The sequence below is a fragment of the Leptodactylus fuscus genome, chromosome 7 (genome assembly GCF_031893055.1).
Source record: "Leptodactylus fuscus isolate aLepFus1 chromosome 7, aLepFus1.hap2, whole genome shotgun sequence".
Classification (NCBI taxonomy): domain Eukaryota; kingdom Metazoa; phylum Chordata; class Amphibia; order Anura; family Leptodactylidae; genus Leptodactylus; species Leptodactylus fuscus.
The window spans coordinates 10,810,820-10,832,705 of NC_134271.1; the positions used below are offsets into that span (position 1 = coordinate 10,810,820).

Below are 21,886 nucleotides of genomic sequence, written 5' to 3' on the forward strand. Positions count from 1 at the left end.
CATGTCGTTCACTGACCTAAACAATGCTCACAAGAAGTGTTTGCAACTGGCTCAGAAATAGCTTTACTCCCCGATGTAGTTCTGGATGGACCTGGTGGATGAGGTTCTGGATGGGCCTGAGGGATGAAGCTCTGGATGGTTCTGATGGATGAGGTTCTGAATGGTTCCAATGGATGAGGTTCTGGATGGTCTTGAGGGAAGAAGTTGGGGATGGTCCCGAGGGATGAGGTTCTGGATGGTCCCGAGGGATGAGGTTCTGGATGGTCCCGAGGGACGAAGTTCTGGATGGTCCCGAGGGACGAAGTTCTGGATGGTTCCAATGGATGAGGTTCTGGATGGTCAGCCTGTTCCTACAATGTCAGCAAGGAGGTGGCGAAGTGATATTTTACGACAAAATATTGGGAAATGAGATGATAGATCTTTTTAGGGTCCCTGGGGGCGTCAAATGCTAAGGGCATAAAGGGAGATAAAATTATGGATTGCTCACCATCATCTCCTGACCTCAACCCTATAGAGAAGTTGTGGAGCATCCTTATAAGAAAGATCTGACTGGCTGTCACTATACCTCAAGACAGCGGCTCTGGCAGGCAATACTGGTATCCAATGAAATATATGGACGCACAAGCTAAATGGATAAGAGTTGTTGGGGTATGTTCACATGACTGAATTTGCAACTGGAAAGAATCTGCTTCTAAGGGTTTTCAATAGGAGGAAGCAATGGCCGCTTCTTGTCTTCGTACACTGAAGCCACAGAACCCGCAGCGCAAAACTCCATCTGATCAGCCTCATTGTATCTGGGGCAAAGCCGTGGTGGAAGGCTGAAGCTCTGCTCTGGGTTTCCATTGTGGAATGTCCATGGCTGAAATCCGAGGTGGTAGACTGCCTCAAATTCCTCCTCACTTTCTGCCATGTGAACCTGGCCTTAAAGGGGTTGTTCGGGCTTCAGCTATTTACAGCCTATCTTCAGGATCGGTGGCTGTAATAGTCTCACATCACCCGTTTGGGATATTTTGCACCACGTTAGTGTTGTAGGGAATTTTATTAAAACCCCCCCCCCCATATATTTTGTGTTCATTTCAGACTATAAATAAAGCTATCTTCCAATGCTACGATAATAGGATAAAACAAGCCCCAGCCCTGTACGTGCAGAAGAATGTGGAATAAGGTGAATATCCGGACAGTGAGCTGACGCTACAACCGCTGCTGCAGATATTTATAGCCGGCCACTAAAAATATCACAGGTGGGAGATGACACGTAACGCAGAGCGCCGCCAAGAACAAAGCCCTGACCTAGACTCATCAGGCTTTCTACTGGTGCTTGTCATTACCCAGCTGATGGCTCAGGAATGTGCTATTCTGTGCGGTCAGTGGTGTCAGTCCTCACTGCGGCTCTAGCATTGTACTCGTAGCTCAGGATGATCCATGGTACAGTCTCATGTATATGTCAGCTGTCTGATTTATATATTAGACCGCTCACACATCATTAGACATCACATTCACCTATTAGACAACACATTATACACCTAATTTACATATTAGACTGCTCATTTTAATGTTCTCAACATGTGACTCTCCAGCTGTTGGAGAACTACAACTCCCAGCATGTCCTGGGGGTGAGAAGGCGTCCCTTGCACTGCAGACGTATAAGTGATGGCTAGACCAATCACAGGCCGCCACTGCTTGGTTGCTATGGGTCACCGCTTCGCTTTGCCTTTATTTTGGCCTCCGCGCCCCGTTGTACCCTATTCGCTCCCGCATGTTAGACCGTGACGGGCAGAGACTACATCTCCCATGAGGCAGCGCGGAGTGTACCGGAAGTGACGTCGTGCCGACGCTGAGGGGGGCGGATCCATCCGGGGCCTTGGCGCTCTCCTTCCTTTCGCGCCGGGCGCTGGGCTGTGTGGCGGCTCCATGTGCGCAGCTCGTCTCTAGCCCAGGACAGTGACAGGGAAGCGGCGCGTCTCCGGCACCATGGACCCCAGTATCCTGATCGAGGCCCTGCGGGGCACCATGGACCCGGCCCTGAGGGAGGCGGCCGAGAGACAGCTCAACGAGGTAAGAGCCGGGGCCCCTGCGCCGCTCCCGGGGCCCTGTAGCCTGTGTGGCAGCTCCGGGGGCCGGGGTTGGATCACGTGTCCCCCGCTCAGGGCTCAGACATTACACCCAAAGATAAGAAAAAAATCTGAAAAAATACTAAAAAAAAATATTTATTTAGAAAAATCAGAAATTGACGAAAATTTCTAATTCTCTGGTCGATTTCTATCGGTATCTGCACCGTCCGCCGCCGCCACTTGTCCGTGTCCTGTGATGTAACAATATGGTCATGCGATTTTCACGTAAATATGGACAGTAACGGCGGCGGAACCGCGAGAAAATGTCTGAATCCTGACAATGTTCATATTGATAAAGTTTTGTAATGGCGACCCGTCCTGACCTAAGGATGTATTCACACCTAGCGGTTCCTGTCCTGGGCAATCCATGTGGCAAGACTGCTAGTGTGAATATATCCTGATACGTCTCACAGCTGCGGGGTTGTTACAATGTATCAGTCAGTTCTGGATAACTGACCGATACATTGATTGGACAGAACTTCTGCACCGCGCTTGTAACAAACCCTCAGCTGTGACGGGCGCAGACACCGCGTTATACGGGATTATTTGCCCTGTCCTGTGGCGTTGCCTCCGGTCACATGATTATGCGCTGTGTCTTTGCACTGTAGATGTTTCGCATCAGTTGATTCTTAGTATTCTACAGTTCATGGCCCCTCATGATTATGATTTGGGTTTGATGTCATGTATTGTCCTTTCTGGGTGTCTTGATTCCTGAATAGAATGCCAGACTAGCAGTGAAGACTGACCCCGGAGCAGGGATGCTTTTTGCCATTTGGGTGACACCCCATTGGGTACAGTAGTGGTGGTTGTGAGCCGGGGAGCAATGTTTCACATTTTGTCTTTGATACTTTGTTGCTATCCTAATCTTCAGAGTCCCAATATTAGGGAGAGGGGGGACCAAAGTAATCTGTTTGACACCGGGACCCAAAGTATGGGGGAGACGCATGACTGACTGCGCAGCCCCCAATATTGGGGTCAATGGGGCATCAGCAGTAGAACTCGCAACTTTCTCACGTTGTCTAGAATCAGAATCTCTTCTCCTTTAAAGGGTAATGACTAAGGCAAAGTCCTTGGGGCCCCTGGGAGTGCTGGCATGGGGCCCACCAGGAGTTAAATAGCAGCATGGTTAGTGGTCCCTGCCGGTGACATCACAGGAGCAGCGCTGGCTGCCTCCCCTCCCCCGTGGCTGGATCCTCATGTTCTCCTCTTCCTGTTCACTCATTTCCTGCATGTGGTTCTGTGCAGATGACTCAGTGATCACACAACAGCTGACTCGGCTCCTCCTCTCATCCCTGCGGCCCCCGGGCTCCTCCTCCTATTCTGGGGCCCCTGGCTATGTTGTAATGTGTACTTTAAAGCCAGCAATGGCTCCATGCGGTGCTGTAACCTTCCGGTGCACTGTTCTCTGGGGATATTGTGAATAAAGTTAGTTGTAGAGAGCACTTGACACTTGTTACTTTGTGCCACGTGATGGCTAAGACTCCCCGACATATAACAATAGCTTAAAGGGGCACCCTGAGTGTTGAGGAGATTTGGGTCCTGGGCACTGTGATGTGATGGTCAGGCGGCACGTCGCCAGCAGGTTCATTTCACTGACAGCAAGCAGGTGTATTGGAAGCCCAACTTGCAGAAGGTTTCGTCTTTATACGTAGCGGCCCGGGCCATCCCTTTAAGAGCTCAGATCCCGGCACTGACTTCCTGAGGAATGTTCTCCTTGTGAGGAATGTCGGGCGCTGTCTGGGAAGAATGTGACGCTCCACAGAAGGCCCCGTCTCAGGTGGCTCCTCCCTCCTTTACACTGCAGGCAGTCTTCATGGGTGAACATGAGCAGGGTCAAGAGTTGGATGATTTTAGTTCTGCTCCTTCTGAGCGTTCTGCTTCCTAAATGGAATGCTAGAAATGCAGTGAAGACTGACACAGTTGTAGAATGTAAAGCTGAATAGCAGATAGATGGGGACTGAGGAAAGCTGGGTGGCTGAGTGTCAGCAAGGCCTTGATGCTCACACGAAGCGTGGCCATAGATGGATTAATCCGCTGCTGATGAAGCAGAGCTGAGCAGTCAGCCGGCACGTTCCCCTGTGTTCAGCACTTTCTATATAATCTATACCTCCGCTCCATTGTGTCCCCGGGCGCTGTGACCCCCAGGCTGCCGCTGTCCTCCACCGCTCTGTGATGTCATCCTGCCCCCCCTCCTCCAGGCAGCCGCCGCTTATCATGACATATGCACGTTGGAATGAAAGTGAAACTCTGCTGCAACCCGGGAGATCCCCAAGTCATTGTCTTAAAGGGCCGGTTCAAGGAGCGTTCAGGTCATCTGCTTGCTGTCAGTAAATGGAGACCTAGTCCTGCTCCCCCATCTGGGTGTTACTGATAGTAAACAGGCTATGAGGGCAGGGAAAGAACTTGTGCACTTGCTGCAGAGTTTGCTCCTGTATAACCGGAGCTCCCCTTTACCCTGACAGGTAGGGCTGCACAGATCTTGGGATTTGTTACAGTGTATCAGTGCGGTTTATTCTTTCATTGACTCCTTGTTTTGTTTCCTCCCTTTAGTCGCATAAATCTGTGAACTTCGTGTCAACTCTGCTGCAGATCACCATGTCTGAGCAACTGGATCTGCCTGTACGACAAGCAGGTTAGTGGCGCGAGCCAAGCCGTGTTTACCAACCCAACTGCTGCGACTAACCCTGTAGTGTCTGAGCCTATGGCAATAAATGGGTTAAAATAGGCGCTGATTTATCAGGTATTTGAGATTATGGGAAAGTTGGGTCGCACCGTAAGAGCTTGTTGCCTAAACTTCCTGAATACTTAGAGTAATGTGCATAGTGCTCACTTGTCAGGGCTCTAGGAAAGCAGTATGCAGCTCTTGCAAGTGCAGAAGTAGAGGTTGTCACCCAGCTTTTCTGGACACAGGTCAACCGATGTTGCTTGGTTTACAGCTTCCACATGGGTGTCCACCCAGCTTTCCCATGAGCTGGTACAACCAGTGAGTTGTTAGTATAGTACCTTTTGGAAAGTAATGGACGAATACAGCACAAGGGCTGCAGGGGATCTCTAATCCGCCATCTCTCCGCAGGTGTCATTTATCTAAAGAACATGATCACTCAGTATTGGCCGGATCGTGAAGTGACCCCCGGAGAAGTGCCCACTCACACTATCCCTGAGGAGGATCGTCACTGCATCCGGGAGAATATTGTGGAGGCCATCATCCAGTCCCCAGAGCTGATCAGGTGAGATCCTCGTATCCGGCGTTCTTAGGCGATGTTACATGCAGGGATTTAGAGAAGATTTTGAAGTGGTGTCCAAAAACAGGCCCCCTGTAGAACCCCCATCGGAAAGCTGAAGTAGGGTCATTCCACATCAAGTGGACCAGTTTTTAAAATCGTCCCCACTCGACGTGAAAATTTTTAATACTCGGCACATTAACCATTTCATTATGCCTGAATTTATGATAGCAACTGGTGGATTGGAAATGTTTCTGAAATTTCAGTCGACGACCATGATGCATTGATAAATTTTATGCATCCTCATGGACCAGCTAGCTTCTTTCACTGGCCGGTGAGAAATGATACCTGCTGGATTCCCGAGCAGTCAATCATTGCAATACTTCCAGCACCAACAGCAATGGGACGACAATACAGCTTCTCTGAACAGATTATGTTGCAAATTCAGCAACAATTCCAGACCACTTAGACTGAACATTATGGCTTGGGAACCAACAAAAGATACCCAATATTAGGCTTGGGATCCTAGGCAAAGACACCCACCCTCAGGCGTCGGAACCTGCGATAAAGAGACTGCCCGTGGCTGGCCTTGCACGGCTATCGGCCATGGCTCCTAGGCGATGGGGCTGCCAATTCTCGAAAGACGGCATTATTACAATTCTTAATCCTGTGAAAGTGTGTGTTTGGATGTTTGTGTGTTTGGATGTTTGTGTGTTTGGATGTTTGTGTGTTTGGATGTTTGTGTGTTTGGATGTTTGTGTGTTTGGATGTTTGTGTGTTTGGATGTTTGTGTGTTTGGATGTTTGTGTGTTTGGATGTTTGTGTGTTTGTGTGTTTGTGTGTTTGTGTGTTTGGATGTTTGTGTGTTTGGATGTTTGTTCCTCAATCATGCAAAAACCGCTCAACCGATTTGGCTCAAATTTTCAACAAACATAGTTCCCAGGCAGGATTGAACGATAGGCTACTTTTCATCACAATCGCAGACATACGTTTTTGTCAGGACCCCCACAAAACCACAACTCATACCACCAGCTCTGCAATCCAACACACTTTTTAGCATAGCAAGCCACAAACTCCTTATTGCCCTCTCGGGCCTAGCTCCTAACCCCAGGCATAGGAGGAGGCCGGGGTTGCAGGGGTGGGTGCAAAGGGGGAAGGGGGTTGGAAAGGGGATGCAATGACACCTAGACGGGCGAACGGATTTGGCTGAAATTGCGCACATACATACCTTTGGTCCTGGATTGAACGATAGGCTACATGGAATTCCCGTACACCACCACAGAAGGGGACACGGGGCTAGGGGGGAAAAGGGGCACGGGGTAGGAGATAGAAGCGAGCACATGAGGGAGTGGGTAGGAAAAAAGGGGGTTGGCAGGCGCCAGGGGGGAGACGAGGAAAAAGCAGCCGCTGTGGACACAAGGCAAAGGAAGAAGCCTGTGCGGCGCTACAGGTGGGTCGCGCAGGGGGTCAGGGTTCCGCAGATGAAATCGCGGGTACTGCTAGTAGGATTATAATGCCAATTCTTAGGGGATTGGTAGTGGTATAACCACCATGGACCAACGCAAGGGTTTGAATAGTGCAGTTACCGTTCATTGTGTATGATTGATTTTAAAAAAAAAAAACATGTTCAGTGGCATTTTTCTTTTCTTAAACTGAGACTCCAAAAACAAAAAAACTCCGATTATCCTTGTAGAGAAAAATGTGCTCTTTCCAATGATATCAGAATTAATAGATTTTAGGGGGTACCCTTTTTGAGAAATTTGACCTAAAAATAGGTAAAATTAGAATTTTATACGTTTTTCATCATATGTGGGTGTGAATATCTCCACTAATACATCTGCTTTGACCATGATATTGCAGCAATACAAAGTCATGTAGATGTTTGGTGTACAGGGCAAAGCACCAGTTACTATTGGTTTTTGGTCTTGAGTTATATTTCGGCAAAGTTTGGCATAAATGTCATGCGGCGTGATTTTCAAGCTACTTTGACACAATTGCGGCCGATATATTGTTTTGTGATAGCCGGTAATAATTTTATCGTGTTTCGCAGCCATAGTTGAGCTAGTATGTCACATTTCAGCATCATAGCGAGTATAGAACTCTAATGGCTATGTGCCAAAGTCTGCAAAAGCCTCTTGGCTGAAGCCGCGGTCTTGGTGGAACCTCCAGTGAAAGGTCAACAGTGCCCCAGGTATTTGATATCTTGCCCTAAAAATTTACACAACCTCGTTTCAAACATACATGTACATCCTTATAAATCATCGGAGATGGTCAAGCACTGGTCCACTTGACATGGAATGACCCAGTAGAGTCTCTGCCTCTTAAGGGTTTGGTAATTGCTATTACAATATGTATCACGCTGCCCTGGACTATAAGGAGTAAACATCCCAGTATACATAATCCTTGTGTATATAGTGACGGTCTCCTTCTCTATTGCAGGGTCCAGCTCACCACCTGTATCCATCACATCATCAAACACGACTATCCAAATCGCTGGACTGCGGTCGTAGAGAAGATCGGCTTCTATCTGCAGTCGGACAACAGCGCCTGCTGGCTGGGCATCCTGCTCTGCCTCTACCAACTAGTGAAAAACTACGAGTAAGTGGTGAAGGCCGGACGTTCTAGTATCACAGGGTATAGACTAGAGATGAGCGAACACTGTTCAGATCAGCCGATCCGAACAGCACGCACCCATAGAAATAAATGGAAGCACCTGTGACGCTGACTTTGCCGCCAGCCGGCGTTACAGATGCTTCCATTCATTTCTATGGGTGCGTACTGTTCGGATTGGCTGATCCGAACAGTGTTCGCTCATCTCTAGTATAGACCAGGGGTCGGCAACTTTTTTTTGTATGGTGTGACTATCAAGGATGAAATGGTTAATGTGCTGAGTATTAAAGGGATCCCATCATTAAAAGACAATTTTTATTTTTTGTCCCTAACACGTAGGAATAGCCTTAAGGAAGGCTATTCTTCTCCTAGCTTTAGATGTCTTATCCGCACCGCCGTTTGGTATATAATCTGGTTTTCATCGGTATGCAAATGAGTTCTCTCTCAGCACTAGGGGCGTTCTCTCCAGCACTGCCTCCATCTTCTTCAGGAACGGGTCTTATTCCGGCAGTGGCTTCAAACTTCTAGGCCTCGGGCAGCCCACTGCGCATGCCTGCCGGCCACAAGAAATTGGCCGCTTACAATACTATGGGCATGCGCAGTCGACTTGGCCCGAGGCCTAGAAGTTTGAAGCCACCGCCGGAAGAAGACACGTGAACAGGCCATTCCTGAAGAAGATGGAGGCGGCGCTGGAGAGTTCTCTCGGAGCATTGGGGACGCCCCCAGTGCTGCCAGAGAACTTGCTTATATACCGACCAAAACCAGGATTTATACCAAACGGTGGCGTGTAGAAGACATCTAAAGGTAGGTGAAGAATAGACTTTCTTAAGACTATTCCTACGTATTAGGGACAAAAAATTGACTTTTAATGATAGGATCCCTTTAATTGTAAGGTCACATAAGCCTGGAGAACAGAGGACGCCCCTCACACAACCCCCAGTCTTTTCCTACATCTATAGGAATCTGTCTAGCCTCTTTGAATTAAATGAACGCCCAGTTTAGCAACCATCTTATAATTTAGCAATTGTCACATCTCACACTTATTGCCACCTTGAGCCTCCTTGAGGTTTTCTTGGCTTCATCGTTTGATCAGATTTGCCCTTTCCAGGTATAAGAAGCCAGAGGAGAGAAGCCCACTCATCGCCGCTATGCAACACTTCCTGCCCATGCTGAAGGAGCGTTTCATCCGTCTGCTTCCTGACCCCTCCGAGCAGTCTGTCCTGATACAGAAACAGATCTTTAAGATTTTCTACGCTCTGGTCCAGGTGAGTCATTGCCGTTCTTGCCGCAGACTGCAATGTTTCTGAGCCTTTCACCTGTGGTTCCTCCTTATCGCTGACGGCGCCATCTTTATATATTGCAGTATACGTTGCCTCTGGAGCTGATTAATCAGCCGAACCTGACTGAATGGATAGAGATCCTGAAGACTGTAGTGGATCGGGATGTTCCTGCAGTGAGTATCCAGGGATCTGGTGATATAGTGATTGATGGCTTTCCCGTGTAGCATGATGTGGGGCTGGGCTGCTCCATAGCGACACGCTCTGTTTGCCATGTTGTCCATCATAGTCCCCTTTCTGTCCTACAGGAGACCCTCCAGGTTGACGAGGATGACCGGCCTGAACTGCCATGGTGGAAGTGTAAGAAATGGGCGCTGCACATCCTGGCCAGGCTGTTTGAGAGGTAAACTGAGTTGGATGACGTGTATATATTGTATTATATGATTGTAAGTTACAGATCCTGTACAGTAAAACTCTTATTCCTCATGCCTTAGGTATGGAAGTCCAGGGAATGTGTCCAAGGAGTACAATGAATTTGCTGAAGTCTTCTTGAAGGCCTTTGCTGTTGGGGTCCAGCAGGTTTGTACATTTTTGGCCTCTTTTCTCTTTATAATCTGATCCTATTATCCCTTATGATTGGGGATGGGATACCTGGCTCTTTCATCCTATGAACAGTCCCCAAAACCTTGATATTTGGCACATAGAACGTTTCCAAAATGCTCAAGTCTATGTCTGGTAAAGTAGTAACTGGTGGCTACAGAATTGGGTGTTCAGTGTCAGTCTGGAGCTAGTAAAGCAGTACCTTGTGTTGTATAATAGTGTGCCGTCTGGTGGCTACAGGTCTGTGTGCACAGTGTCAGTCTGTGTCTGGTAGAGCAGTTTTGCTGGCGTCCTGCTGACTGGCTGCTCCACTACCTAATCCTGTGGCCCGAGATAATCATGGGATCATAGTACTGGTCTAGTGACGTCTTCCGGACACCCTTACCGCTGGCCAGCCTCCAAATTCTCAGATATACTTATCTACTTGCATATCCTGGTGACTTTTGCAATCCCCAATAAATGATGTAATAGTTGGTTGCTCTCCCCGGCTGCCTCTGCTTCTTGTGCTTGATTTTATCACTGTTGCTGGTTTTGGCTCTCGGCTAACGTAACGTTCTCATTTTAGGTTCTGCTGAAGGTCCTCTATCAGTATAAGGAGAAGCAGTATATGGCGCCACGGGTCCTGCAGCAAACACTCAACTATCTCAACCAGGGGGTGTCCCATGCAGTGACGTGGAAGAGCTTGAAGCCCCACATCCAGGTGAGTGTCGACATTGTACCCCGGATCACCCGCTGCAGTAGATGGACCTTGTGTTTCATGTTCTCCCTTCTCTATGACCGCAGGGCATCATCCAGGACGTCATCTTCCCTCTGATGTGTTACACGGACTCTGATGAGGAGCTCTGGCAGGAGGACCCCTATGAATACATCCGCATGAAATTTGGTAAGAAAATAAACTGGACGAGTCTATAAAATAACCGGCGTATGGCGCGGCCATTATCTGTCAGCCTTTTGCTACTGCGTGGTACTAGATCACCTTCGCTTCACCTTGGAAAGCTGCAGAATACCAGGAACGTTTTTAGTGCTAGCATAGGCACCAGGCGAGCCAAAATGGTATTGGAAGGTTACCTGTCCTAAATCTGTTTAGTCGATTGGTTTTCACTATAGATGACAGTCAATATGAAGCGTTTACTCGGTCCTTATGGGTTTAATGGAGGGTCCAACATGGCAACAGGGCCTCAACCTGCAAGACATTACCCAGACAGACTTCCTTTGCCGCCATGATTAACCCTCTAAACTGTAGACTTCTCTGCGATGCACCTTTAGAGACCTTCTAGTAATGGGCTCAGGAGCGTCTGGGTTTCTCTTCGTTGCCCCATGGTGCCGCAGTCTATGTAGTTGTCTCTGGACGTGTTCACATAGCAGCGCTGGAGACTTTGATTTTGTCGCCTAAAAAAGGAGATTGTGAGATCAGAGAACATGAATAATTCATTGAGGGAATTGCTTTTCATGCTCTATCCCTGTGGGGGTGATGAGGATTGTCTGATGTGTTCTCTCTTTTCTCGTAGATGTGTTTGAAGATTTTATCTCCCCCACGACGGCGGCTCAGACTCTGCTCTTCACATCCTGCAGTAAAAGGAAAGAGGTACGGCCAGGAATTGTCTATATACGTCCATTCAGGCCTCTCTTACTGGCAGGTTTCCAGGCTTTGCTGCGTGCTGCCTGGGAAATGTCTGGATTTGATTTTAGGATTTTGTTGTTCACCCGAAGGCTATAGAGACTGCCAAAGATTAGTCTCAGCAGCCTCTTAGAAGTGCATGGCGCTGGTCATACAATCGCACTGGTACGCTATACTTCACTGTTCTGATCATTTAGGACCCGGCAATCGGGCATTTATTCCCTGTCCTGTAAATAGGGAATACGGGTCCATAATGGAACAACCCCTTTAAGGCTACGTGCACACGACAGGCTCACACTGACCCATTCACCTCTATGGCCGCATACACGCGGCAGTGACACCAGGGCATAACTCAGGACCGGTCCTGCACATGTCCATTTTGTGGCTCGGACTATCTGAATGGGGCTGTGGTGGCATGGGCAGCACACGGATGTCATCCAGTGGTCAGAGATGGCTAGTGAACAAACGGTCACGCAGTTGGTTTGACGGATTTGCAGTTGGTACTGTAATGTAAGAACCTGGCAGCTACATAAGTCAAACAAAGTGGAATTTTTTTTTTCTTTTAAAAACCAGTGTTTTTGCCCTGTAATTTCCTCTACTGCTAGTAAGCCTAATAATAGACTGACCCTAGCCTATTCGGTAGGTGTCTTATTTGCAGCAGTCACTTCTTTAACATCACAGATAGGATTGCAATAGAAGATAACACCACGGGACACTTCATTACATCACTACTGACAATAGATGATGTGGGGGATGTCAGCTGTGTAATCTCCATTTTGGATTCCAGGGCCATGTGGTGCCATGCCTGCAGCCATTTTTACACTCTTCTTTGTTTAAAGAGCTCACCCCCCCCCCCCTCGGCCTTAATGGAATGCGACTTCTCCAGTTTCTTATCCAATAGCCAAGGGTCACAACTATTTCACAGCTTTGCCACCAATCAAGTTATGCTAATTATACCAGTCCAACCTGTTCTTTGTCTATACAATGTATTTAAATTACCTCTTTCACGCCATTAAAGGGATTCTATCCTTAGAAACCCTTTTTAAACCAAATACAAGTAGGAATAGCCTTAAGAAAGGCTATTCTTCTCTTATCTTTATTGTTCTGATGCGTGCCACCGTTCCTTACAAATAGCTTCTTCAAGCGTCCCCACTGCTGCTTGAAAACTCTTCAGCGACAGCCTGTCCTCTTCACCACCTCCGCGCGAGGCTCCTCTTCTCTGGGTCCAAAAGCGCATGTCCTTCGGCCATTTTCCTGTGGTCTACCATTCGGCCCACAGTAAAATGTCCGACTGCGCATGTCCTATAATCATCTGCCAACAGAAAATAAGTGATAGATTTCACGATCTGGTTTAAACAAATTGTGCGATGTTTTCCTTTAAGTCTAGACAATGTTTTCGTTCTCTGACAGTGAGCAATTGAAATAGTGTATTAGAAAGTTCTAGAATGTTTCGTTGTGTGATGAAACCCCTGTGGTGTGTATTACAGACTGAGCAGCGGTTCACTTCTACTTCTCCTTTTTTGCCTCAGGTCTTGCAGAAGACTATGGGATTCTGCTATCAGATTTTAACGGAGCCAACTGCAGATCCCCGGAAGAAGGACGGTGCACTCCATATGATCGGGTCCTTGGCGGAAATTTTGCTGAAGGTATTTAGGACTGGCATGGTCTGCGTTTGTAAGAAGTAAGACAAAGCTCTGGTTCAGCATAGGGAGTAGGAAGGTGACCACTCGGCGCTCCACCAGAGCCTGCACATCCAGCGTTGGCGGTTTTAGTTGCCGTTTCTGTCGCCGCTTGCAATTTCCCCTTGCAGGATTATTAGCTACTCGGCTCTATTACCTGAGCTAATCCTTTATAATCTCCTTAAGTTATTATATCCAGAGTAATTGCTACAAAGATGAATCTAGTTCGGAGATGTTTCTTGGGACTTGTAGTGTCCAGCATCTTTTGGTTTTTAAATCTCAATATTGTGGACCATAGCAATGAAATGAGTTACCCCAGAGCTGCACTCACTATTCTGCTCCATATAGATAACTACTATGATGCTGTAATGGATGGCTTTGTGCCTAATATCCAGTCTTCTCTTGTACTTGTTCTCACTTCATCATTTTCTTACAGAAAAAGATCTACAAGGACCAGATGGAGTTCATGTTACAGAATCACGTGTTCCCCCTCTTCAGCAGCGAGCTGGGCTACATGAGGGCGAGGGTAAGTCAGTGTCCTGGATGTCGGTGGGATGTACAGGTGGCTGCGGGGCTGTGTGCACAGCGTCAGTCTGTGTCTAGTAAAGCAGTCTGCCTGCGTCTTGCTGGCTGACCGCTCTGCTCACACAAAACCTCGAGGGCCAAGATAACGGTGAGATCATAGTACTGGTCTAGTGACGTCTTCTGGACGCTTCCACCACTGGCCAGCCTCCAAATTCTCCAACATGTCCATACGCTAATTTAATTTTCAGGGGGGACCTTGGTTGTGATGTTGGTGTCTTCTAACTAGTGTAATATTTTGGCAGGCCTGCTGGGTTCTTCACTATTTCTGTGAAGTCAAATTCAAGATTGACCAAAACCTGCAGACGGCTTTAGAGTTGACCAGACGGTGTCTCATCGATGACCGGGAGATGCCTGTGAAGGTGGAAGCCGCCATCGCCCTCCAGGTTCTCATCAGCAATCAGGAGAAAGGTGCGACCTATTATATATGCGTGTACCTACCTGCATGTCTTGGCTAGGGAGAGTGTAGTCTTGGCATTGACTTATTCTGCACGGTACCACCTGGCTGTAGAGGAACTTGAGGTTGGATTCTCTGGTGGTGGTCTTATTGGGAAGCCATTGTGACTGTCTGCAATAATCAATCGCTGCTTTATATGGCGGATGTATTATCGGCCTTCTCTTGCTTTACAGCCAAGGAGTATATCGCCCCGTTCATCAGACCGGTGATGCAGGCCCTGCTGCACATCATTCGGGAGACAGAGAATGACGATCTCACCAACGTGATTCAGAAAATGATCTGTGAATACAGCGAGGAGGTGACTCCCATAGCGGTGGAAATGACGCAGCACCTGGTGAGTTTGTCCGGGGTGTGGTGGAGTTGGGCCATTTATTTGCTGCAGTACAGGAGTCCTGTACTGAACAGGGCAGTCCCAATTATTGCTGCACACAATGTGTGATGTATACACTGTCACAAACTGGTGGCCGCAGGGCTGTGTGCACAGTGTCAATCTGTGTCTAGTAAAGCAGCTTGCTGGCGTCTTGCTTGCTTTCTGCTCTGCTCACACAAATCCTGTGGCCCAAGATAACTAAGGGGATCATAGTACTGGTCTAGTGATGTCTCCACCACTGGTCAGCCTCCAAATTCTCCGACACGTCATAATGGCCACCAGATGAGACGAAGACTGGATTTCTTATGTTTTTTTTTTTTTTCCCTACCACTTTCTCTTTTCCAGGCAATGACTTTCAATCAGGTTATACAGACGGGTCCTGATGAGGAGGGCAGCGATGATAAAGCCGTTACGGCAATGGGTATCCTCAACACCATTGACACCCTGCTCAGCGTTGTGGAAGATCATAAAGAGGTGAGCGCTTCCTGATGGCGTCAAACAACTTCTTCTAACACCGACTAGATCTGATAATGAAAAATTGGCCTTGGCAGCACATAATACCTTACTGACCCTCCTCCGGTCACAGAGACGTATGTGTATTGTGAGCCCGGAACTTCTATCAGCTCTGTTCACTTTATGGTCCTTTACATGTCTTGGTGCTTGTAATTCTAGTGGGGTTCCCCATGATATCAGAGGGTCCCTCTAAAGGAAACGTCTGAATTCTGTGCCAATAGTTTTACCATTTTCTGTAATTCCTCAGATCACTCAGCAGCTGGAAGGAATCTGCCTCCAAGTCATCGGCACCGTTCTCCAGCAGCACGTTCTAGGTGAGCATCAGTCGGAGCTCTGCAGGGCCGTTCTGAGACTAGATGTATGGTGTGGATATGACTCTCTAAATCTTTGTGTCTATAGAGTTTTATGAAGAGATCTTCTCCCTGGCGCACAGTCTCACCTGCCAGCAGATATCGCACCAGATGTGGCAGCTCTTACCTCTGGTGTTCGAGGTCTTTCAGCAGGATGGATTCGATTACTTCACAGGTGAGTTTAGTGAAACTCGCAAAGATTTTAATGTATAATCCTCATATGCTCTAGGACCATGATGGCGAACCTATGGCACGGGTGCCATAGGTGGCACTCAGAGCCCTCTCTTTGGGCACTCATCCATGGAACAGATTATACTGTGTGGGGGCCACGGTGCAGCAGATTATACTGTGTGGGGGCCACGGTGCAGCAGATTATACTGTGTGGGGGCCACGGTGCAGCAGATTATACTGTGTGGGGGCCACGGTGCAGTAGATTATACTGTGTGGGGGCCACTGTGGAGCAGAAACCTCTATAAAGCCCCATTCGTATGACCATATTTTGCAGGTCTGTGATTGTGTGCAATTGTGGATCCGCACATTAAGGTTAAATTGCGATGTTGGCACTTTGTGATAAATTTGTGGGTTTTGGGTTGCAGTTTGGGCACTCGGTCTCTAAAAGGTTCACCATCACTGCTCTAGGACTTCTTTGGGCCTTGTTCACATAGTTTAGGTTTTGTCTGTATTTTTTCTGAAATCCAGTTATATATTTCACTGTGCAAAATAACTGAAATGTGTCTTTATTATATAGGAGGATTGTAGTTCTAGTACTTCTGATGTGGTATTGGGATGACTGCCTATCCTCTGTTTATCGCCTGTACTTTTCCTTTTAAATGGGGTTTAAGATTAAATATATGGCTAGTGAAGAATGTATTATTGACTTGTCTCTTGAATCTAAGCAGATATGATGCCCCTGCTGCATAACTACGTCACCGTGGACACAGACACCCTCCTATCTGATACCAAGTACCTGGAGATGATCTACAGTATGTGTAAAAAGGTAGGTGTGGGCTGGGTGACAAGGGATCTGCTGCTTTATAGGCCACTTATTGGATAGTAGTGTTTTTTTTGGGAGGCGGCAAGACCGAAAACAGTCTTGCATCCTAGTTACAGAGAAGCTGATGAGCATCTCCGATGTAAGAAGTCTCAGGTCCTGATCCCTGATGTGCTCACAGTGTAACGTTCCCTTACAGGTGCTGACCGGAGTGGCCGGAGAAGACGCTGAATGTCACGCAGCTAAACTGCTAGAAGTTGTCATTTTACAGTGTAAGGGACGTGGGATTGACCAGGTGAGAAGAGATTTACTCTATATTACACATTTGGGTACTTTGCGTCTGATTGAGGGTTCGTGTCGCCCAGTGATCAGGAGAACGGGAAGCCAAAACTTCCCCTAAAGCCTTGTTAATGGAGCAGTGACATCTATACGATTACAGTGCTGGCAGTGAATAGAGCATCAGTCACACAAGTACATGGGTGCTCTGTTCACAGGGAGGCTTTAAGGGGACTTTCAGACCCCCATTCTCTTGGTCACTGAAGGTAGAGCCATCGGGGACCCAACAATCAGACACTGATTCCCTGTCAGTGTCCATAACAGCACAACCTATAACCAGGTGCAGGCACCTTGGTCATCTTGCTTTGCCGGTCCCATTCCTTGTCATTGTCAGCTTGTCTCGTTTCTTGCACAGTGTATCCCGTTATTTGTTGAAGCTGCTCTGGAGAGGTTAACTCGAGAAGTGAAGACGAGTGAGCTGAGAACAATGTGCCTCCAGGTGCCCATCGCTGCATTGTACTACAGTCCTCCCCTCCTTCTTAACACCTTGGAAAACCTGCGCTTCCCTAACACAGTGGAGCCCGTCACAAACCATTTCATCAAGCAATGGCTGAATGATGTGGACTGTTTCCTCGGGTGAGTGAACTTCTCCCAGCGTCTGGTTTTAATCTCCTTTGAGGGATCCGTGGCTTCCTGAGCCACATGGGTATAATACAGGAACTAACGTCAGCTTTTTTTTTTCCCTGTGCAGGTTACATGATCGCAAGATCTGCGTCCTGGGACTTTGTGCTCTTATAGAACTTGAACAGAGGCCCCAAGTATTGGCCGAGGTCTCCACACAGATTCTGCCAGCGTTCATCCTCTTATTTAATGGTCTGAAGAGAGCTTACGCCTGCCATGCAGAGCAAGAAAACGACAGTGATGATGAAGAGGATGGTGAAGAGGAAGATGAAGCTGGTAAGAAAAAAAAAAAAATGCAGTGTCCTTTATATTTTACCCTCTTGACCACTAGAGGGAGCAGCCTCTCTGCACTGTCAGTGCACCACACATTACAGATAACTACCAAAGGACCTATAATTACATCATCAAAGGTCCTTAAGCACAATGTCATACCATACACCTCTCCTTCACTACACTTAAAGCTCATAGAAAACAAAAAAATCTGCTACATGAGCAGAATATAAACTGCTTTTTATAAACTTCAGTGTAGTATTGCCGAGTTGTATATGTTACTGCTGCTGCTTAAGGACCTGTGGTTAGATCTAAGGTCCTTTCAGCAACTGTATGTGGCAGCTTAGGAGAGTTAGGGAAGTTGTTGATAATACTATGTTTTGCCTATATGATGGTTGAATAAACCTTAAAATTTGTATTCTGGCCTATGCAAGTTGACAATGACTTCCATCCGTTTTGGGTTTTGCATTAGTTCTCCTGTACATGGCTCCAGTGATTTTCACGCAGTCTGTCTCTTTCATAGAGCAGTTCATAGGTTGATGCAGCTGCCCAGTGTCATGGCGGGTCCCAGATTACTTCTGCACATAAAGTTCTGTTCTAAAACTTTGCAACTGCTTATGTTAGGTGGATATTTTTTTGCTAAAGTTAACCATTTCCGTTCTCCGATTCCAGAGCTTGGTAGTGATGAAGATGATATAGATGAAGACGGTCAGGAATACCTGGAGATGTTAGCCAAGCAAGCAGGAGAGGATGGGGATGATGAAGATTGGGAGGAAGACGACGCAGAGGAAACAGCACTCGAGGGTTATACTACTCTAATCGACGACGAGGATAACCCTGTAGATGAATATCAGATATTTAAAGCTATATTTCAGAGTAAGTGATATTTCTGTATCCTACGACTAATCAGCGCCAATGCCTCTCATGTACCCTGCATTACATGGGTTTGTGTCAATGTCCTGTCCATCTAGTATTATGATAATGACTGTGTGAATGTGCCTTGTTTCAGAGCTGCAGGGTCAGGACCCGGCCTGGTATCAGACGCTTACTCAAGGACTAAATGAAGAGCAAGGAAAACAGTTACAAGACATCGCCACGCTGGCAGATCAGAGGCGGGCAGCTCACGGTAAGTGATACCTCTCCTCTTTTATGCAGCAATCTCACCATCGTGAACATCTGAAAACAAAATCTCGCATGCTAAAGGCGCAGGATACAAATGCGTTGGTTCACTGTAAGGCTGGGTTTGCATGACAGAATTTGCAGCTGACTTTGAGGCAGATTCCTTCTCAAAATGCGCTCCAAATTCTTGCTGGAATCTGTCGTTTTCAGTGAGATTCTGAGATTGACTTTAGGGGAGAGGGAGGGGAGAAAAAAAGGGCCTACCTGATCTTTTCACGAATTCCACAGCTGATTCAACCACCAAAATCCGTGGTGCGAGGCTAAGGTCGTTTTAGCCCGAGCGGTGAGTAAAACCTCAGCTTTTCACCATGGGGGATGCACAGTGTTGGAATATGAGGTGGAAGACTGTCTCAAATTCATCACGCGCACCTAGTCTCATTTTTCGGTGGCACACAGATTGCAGTTCTGGAGTTCGGTCCTGACCACAGATGGGTGAACCTCTCCGGATTTGTTTTGGGTCAAACAACTTCAATATAAACCACAGCTTTTAAATTGGCATAAGACATAGTATATGACACTGTCAGGGCTCCTATGAATCTATCTAATTTATAACTTTCTAAGGAAAACACAGCCAAAATCATGTGACCCTGACCTTCTTCTACTTTGGGGTCTCTTCAGACCCCCAGCATATAATAGGTTGGAGGTGTGAAAAAAAACATTCATACCCTTCTTCATTGCCACCTTTGGGCTCCCTTGTGGCATCCAGTGGTCTCCTGTGACATCATGCGCCTGGGGTCACTGCTTGGTGAGCCCATTTACTGGTGACCCCCAGTATAATGTGGTATAGTTTGCCGAGTCAAATATCCATTTGTTTGGTTTCATTAAAGGGATCCTGTCTAACACGTTTTTTTTTTCTGAGTAACACGTCGGAATAGCCTTAAGAAAGGCTATTCTTCTCCTACTTTTAGATGTCTTCTCTGCGCCACTGTTCCCTAGGAATCCCGATTATTGTCGGTATGCAAATGAGTTCTCTAGCAGCACTGGGGGCATCTCCAATGCTGTGAGAGAACTCTCTCCAGCGCCGCCTCCATCTTCAGCAACATCCTCGTCTTCTGGTGCAGGTTTCAGACTTCTAGACCTCAGGCAGAGCAGACTGCGCATGCCCACAAGCCAAAAGAAAATGGCTGCTTACACAGTATTGTTAGCGGCCATTTTCTCGTGGCCTGTGGGCATGCGCAGTCTGCTCTGCGCGAGGCCTAGAAGTCTGAAATCTGCGCCAGATGAAGAGGCTGTTGCTGACGAAGATGGTGGCGGCGCTGGAGAGTTCTCTTGCAGCATTGGAGATGCCTCCAGTGCTGTTTGAGCGCTGGGGCCCGCCCCCCAGTGCTGCGAGAGAACTCTTTTGCATATCGACAAAACACAGGATTCCTACGGAACGGCAGCGCGGAGAAGACAACGAAAGGTAAAAGAACAGCCTTTCTTAAGGCTATTCTGATGTGTTACTCAGAAAAAAAATGTTTGAAAGATAGGATCCCTTTAAGTGAACAATTTGGAATATTTATGTCGAACCTGGATCTATACGAGTTGTTTTGCCCATTTTCAGTCCTGACCAAAAAAATTTCCAGATCTTGTGAACATTGCCATTTTTATTTTTTTTTTGCTGATTTTTCTTCTGGTTTCTTCTCTTTGCAGAATCCAAAATGATCGAGAAACACGGGGGATACAAGTTCAATGCTCCAGTTGTGCCAAGTTCATTCAATTTTGGCGGCCCAGCCCCCGGCATGAATTGAGCTGTCGCTTCCTTTCCTGCTAACGTGTGACTGATTGTAGTGAAAAGCTTGTGTTCCTCCCGATAGTGGATCCAGAACCGGTTCACGTTCTGAACTATGACATAGGATTCTGGAGAGTTTGAGAGCGGATCATGCGACTCGGCCCTGGGACAGCAAACATTGGGGTTTTTTCTTTATCTATTTTTTTTTTTTTTTATTATTATTTTCCCTTTGTTTTTTTTTCCAAGCTCAGCTTCCAAAACTGAGGCGACCTGAAACAGATGGGGGGGGGGGGGGGAGATGTCATCGTGGCAGCTTTTTTTTTTTTTTTTTTTTTTTGTTCATGTGGGAGGGGGTTAGAAAATACCACGACCAGGTGGAATCGTGGGACTGTAAAATCTTTCACTCACACGGGCCAAGTTTATTTCGCCGGATTTAGCGTTCTATAGCGATAACACATTTGTTGCCTCAGATTGATGTTCATTCTTTTATTGTCAAAAATATCCCAAAAAAAAAAAACTGAGGCAAATGAGTTGTAGCCTTAGTTTAGGCAACTTCCCTAATATACTCGAGCTGGTCCTAATGTAGATTGTTGAACACTTGTAGCACTACACGAATAATGACGACCTATGAAAAAGAGCAGCACTTTTATACGTGACCTTCCCACCCAGTGTGGAAAAAAATAAAGAAAAAAAAAATTGGCAACTGAATTCTCTGCAGTTTCTGCATTAGAAGGGACGGACAGGGGACGGTATTGGTTTTGTTCAGTTTTCGAGGCTCCGCGCCGGAGTCGCTCCCTGGAGGTAACTTGAATAATAAGGGTTGGTATTACATTGCTGCTGCGTTCGGCGACGCCCTCTGTCCTTTTTTTTTTTTTTGTTGTTGTTGTTTTTTTTCCTTCCGTTTTCCTTGAACCTCTTAAGACGTACGATGAAATTTTGGATACAAAAGCGGTCATATACGGGGCCAAGATGGACGGCCTTTATCTTCTGACGCATGTAATAATTGGACATGAATCTCTACTCTCAAAGAGTTTTGAAGTGTGTGGATGAAACATCTGTATATGCAATCTATTAAAAAAAAAGATATCAAGATGAATTCGGCTAATCCCTGCCTTGTACTGATTTGTTTTATGGAGGGTGTGCGAGCGCTGAGCCTAGCCGCTGTCATAGGCAGGTGCTCGAACACAATGGAAGCAAACACGATGCTGCAGATATTGCTGACGGGGATTGTTGTGCTGCATTGATGCTGTAGTCACTATACATAGAAATGAAAGGCTCTTGGTGCAGATTTCAAGGAGGTTGTCAAGACCCCCTGTGAATTGAGTACTGGACGGGTCATTGGTATCTGATCGGTTGGGGTCTGCCATTGGGACCCTGCGGTGACCGGCTG

At 47.1% G+C, this 21,886-nt stretch overlaps 1 protein-coding gene and 3 non-coding genes across 5 annotated transcripts; all 4 read left to right on the plus strand.

Moving 5' to 3' along the window:
* Window positions 1–1,862: 1,862 nt before the first annotated feature.
* On the plus strand, window positions 1,863–21,601 carry IPO7 (importin 7). 2 transcript variants are annotated; one of them, XM_075280953.1, is made up of 25 exons: window positions 1,863–2,055; window positions 4,662–4,743; window positions 5,185–5,338; window positions 7,772–7,930; window positions 9,051–9,207; window positions 9,306–9,395; window positions 9,528–9,622; window positions 9,714–9,798; window positions 10,385–10,519; window positions 10,603–10,702; window positions 11,328–11,404; window positions 12,967–13,083; window positions 13,553–13,642; window positions 13,944–14,109; window positions 14,329–14,489; window positions 14,871–14,999; window positions 15,286–15,352; window positions 15,438–15,563; window positions 16,285–16,385; window positions 16,579–16,674; window positions 17,071–17,291; window positions 17,407–17,612; window positions 18,279–18,482; window positions 18,616–18,732; window positions 20,418–21,601. In XM_075280953.1, the coding sequence occupies exons 1-25, from the start codon at window positions 1,972–1,974 to the stop codon at window positions 20,513–20,515; spliced, it is 3,117 nt and encodes a 1,038-aa protein (XP_075137054.1). In that variant the 5' UTR covers window positions 1,863–1,971; the 3' UTR covers window positions 20,516–21,601. The 2 variants fall into 2 exon arrangements, with proteins under 2 accessions (XP_075137054.1, XP_075137055.1); XM_075280954.1 differs by having other exon boundaries at window positions 16,288–16,385.
* Window positions 10,056–10,235, plus strand: LOC142214703 (small nucleolar RNA SNORA23). The gene has a single exon (XR_012717283.1). It is a non-coding gene; the product is annotated as a small nucleolar RNA SNORA23 (small nucleolar RNA).
* On the plus strand, window positions 13,685–13,866 carry LOC142214699 (small nucleolar RNA SNORA23). The gene has a single exon (XR_012717281.1). It is a non-coding gene; the product is annotated as a small nucleolar RNA SNORA23 (small nucleolar RNA).
* LOC142214702 (small nucleolar RNA SNORA23) lies at window positions 14,622–14,792 on the plus strand. Its single transcript, XR_012717282.1, has one exon. It is a non-coding gene; the product is annotated as a small nucleolar RNA SNORA23 (small nucleolar RNA).
* Window positions 21,602–21,886: the final 285 nt, after the last annotated feature.

Coding starts and splice junctions, on each gene's coding strand:
- IPO7 (XM_075280953.1), top strand. CDS start 1,972: ATGGACCCCAGTATCCTGATCGAGGCCCTGCGGGGCACCATGGACCCG. Junction 13,643..13,943: donor TGGGCTACATGAGGGCGAGG/GTAAGTCAGTGT, acceptor ATATTTTGGCAG/GCCTGCTGGGTTCTTCACTA. Junction 16,386..16,578: donor TCTACAGTATGTGTAAAAAG/GTAGGTGTGGGC, acceptor GTTCCCTTACAG/GTGCTGACCGGAGTGGCCGG.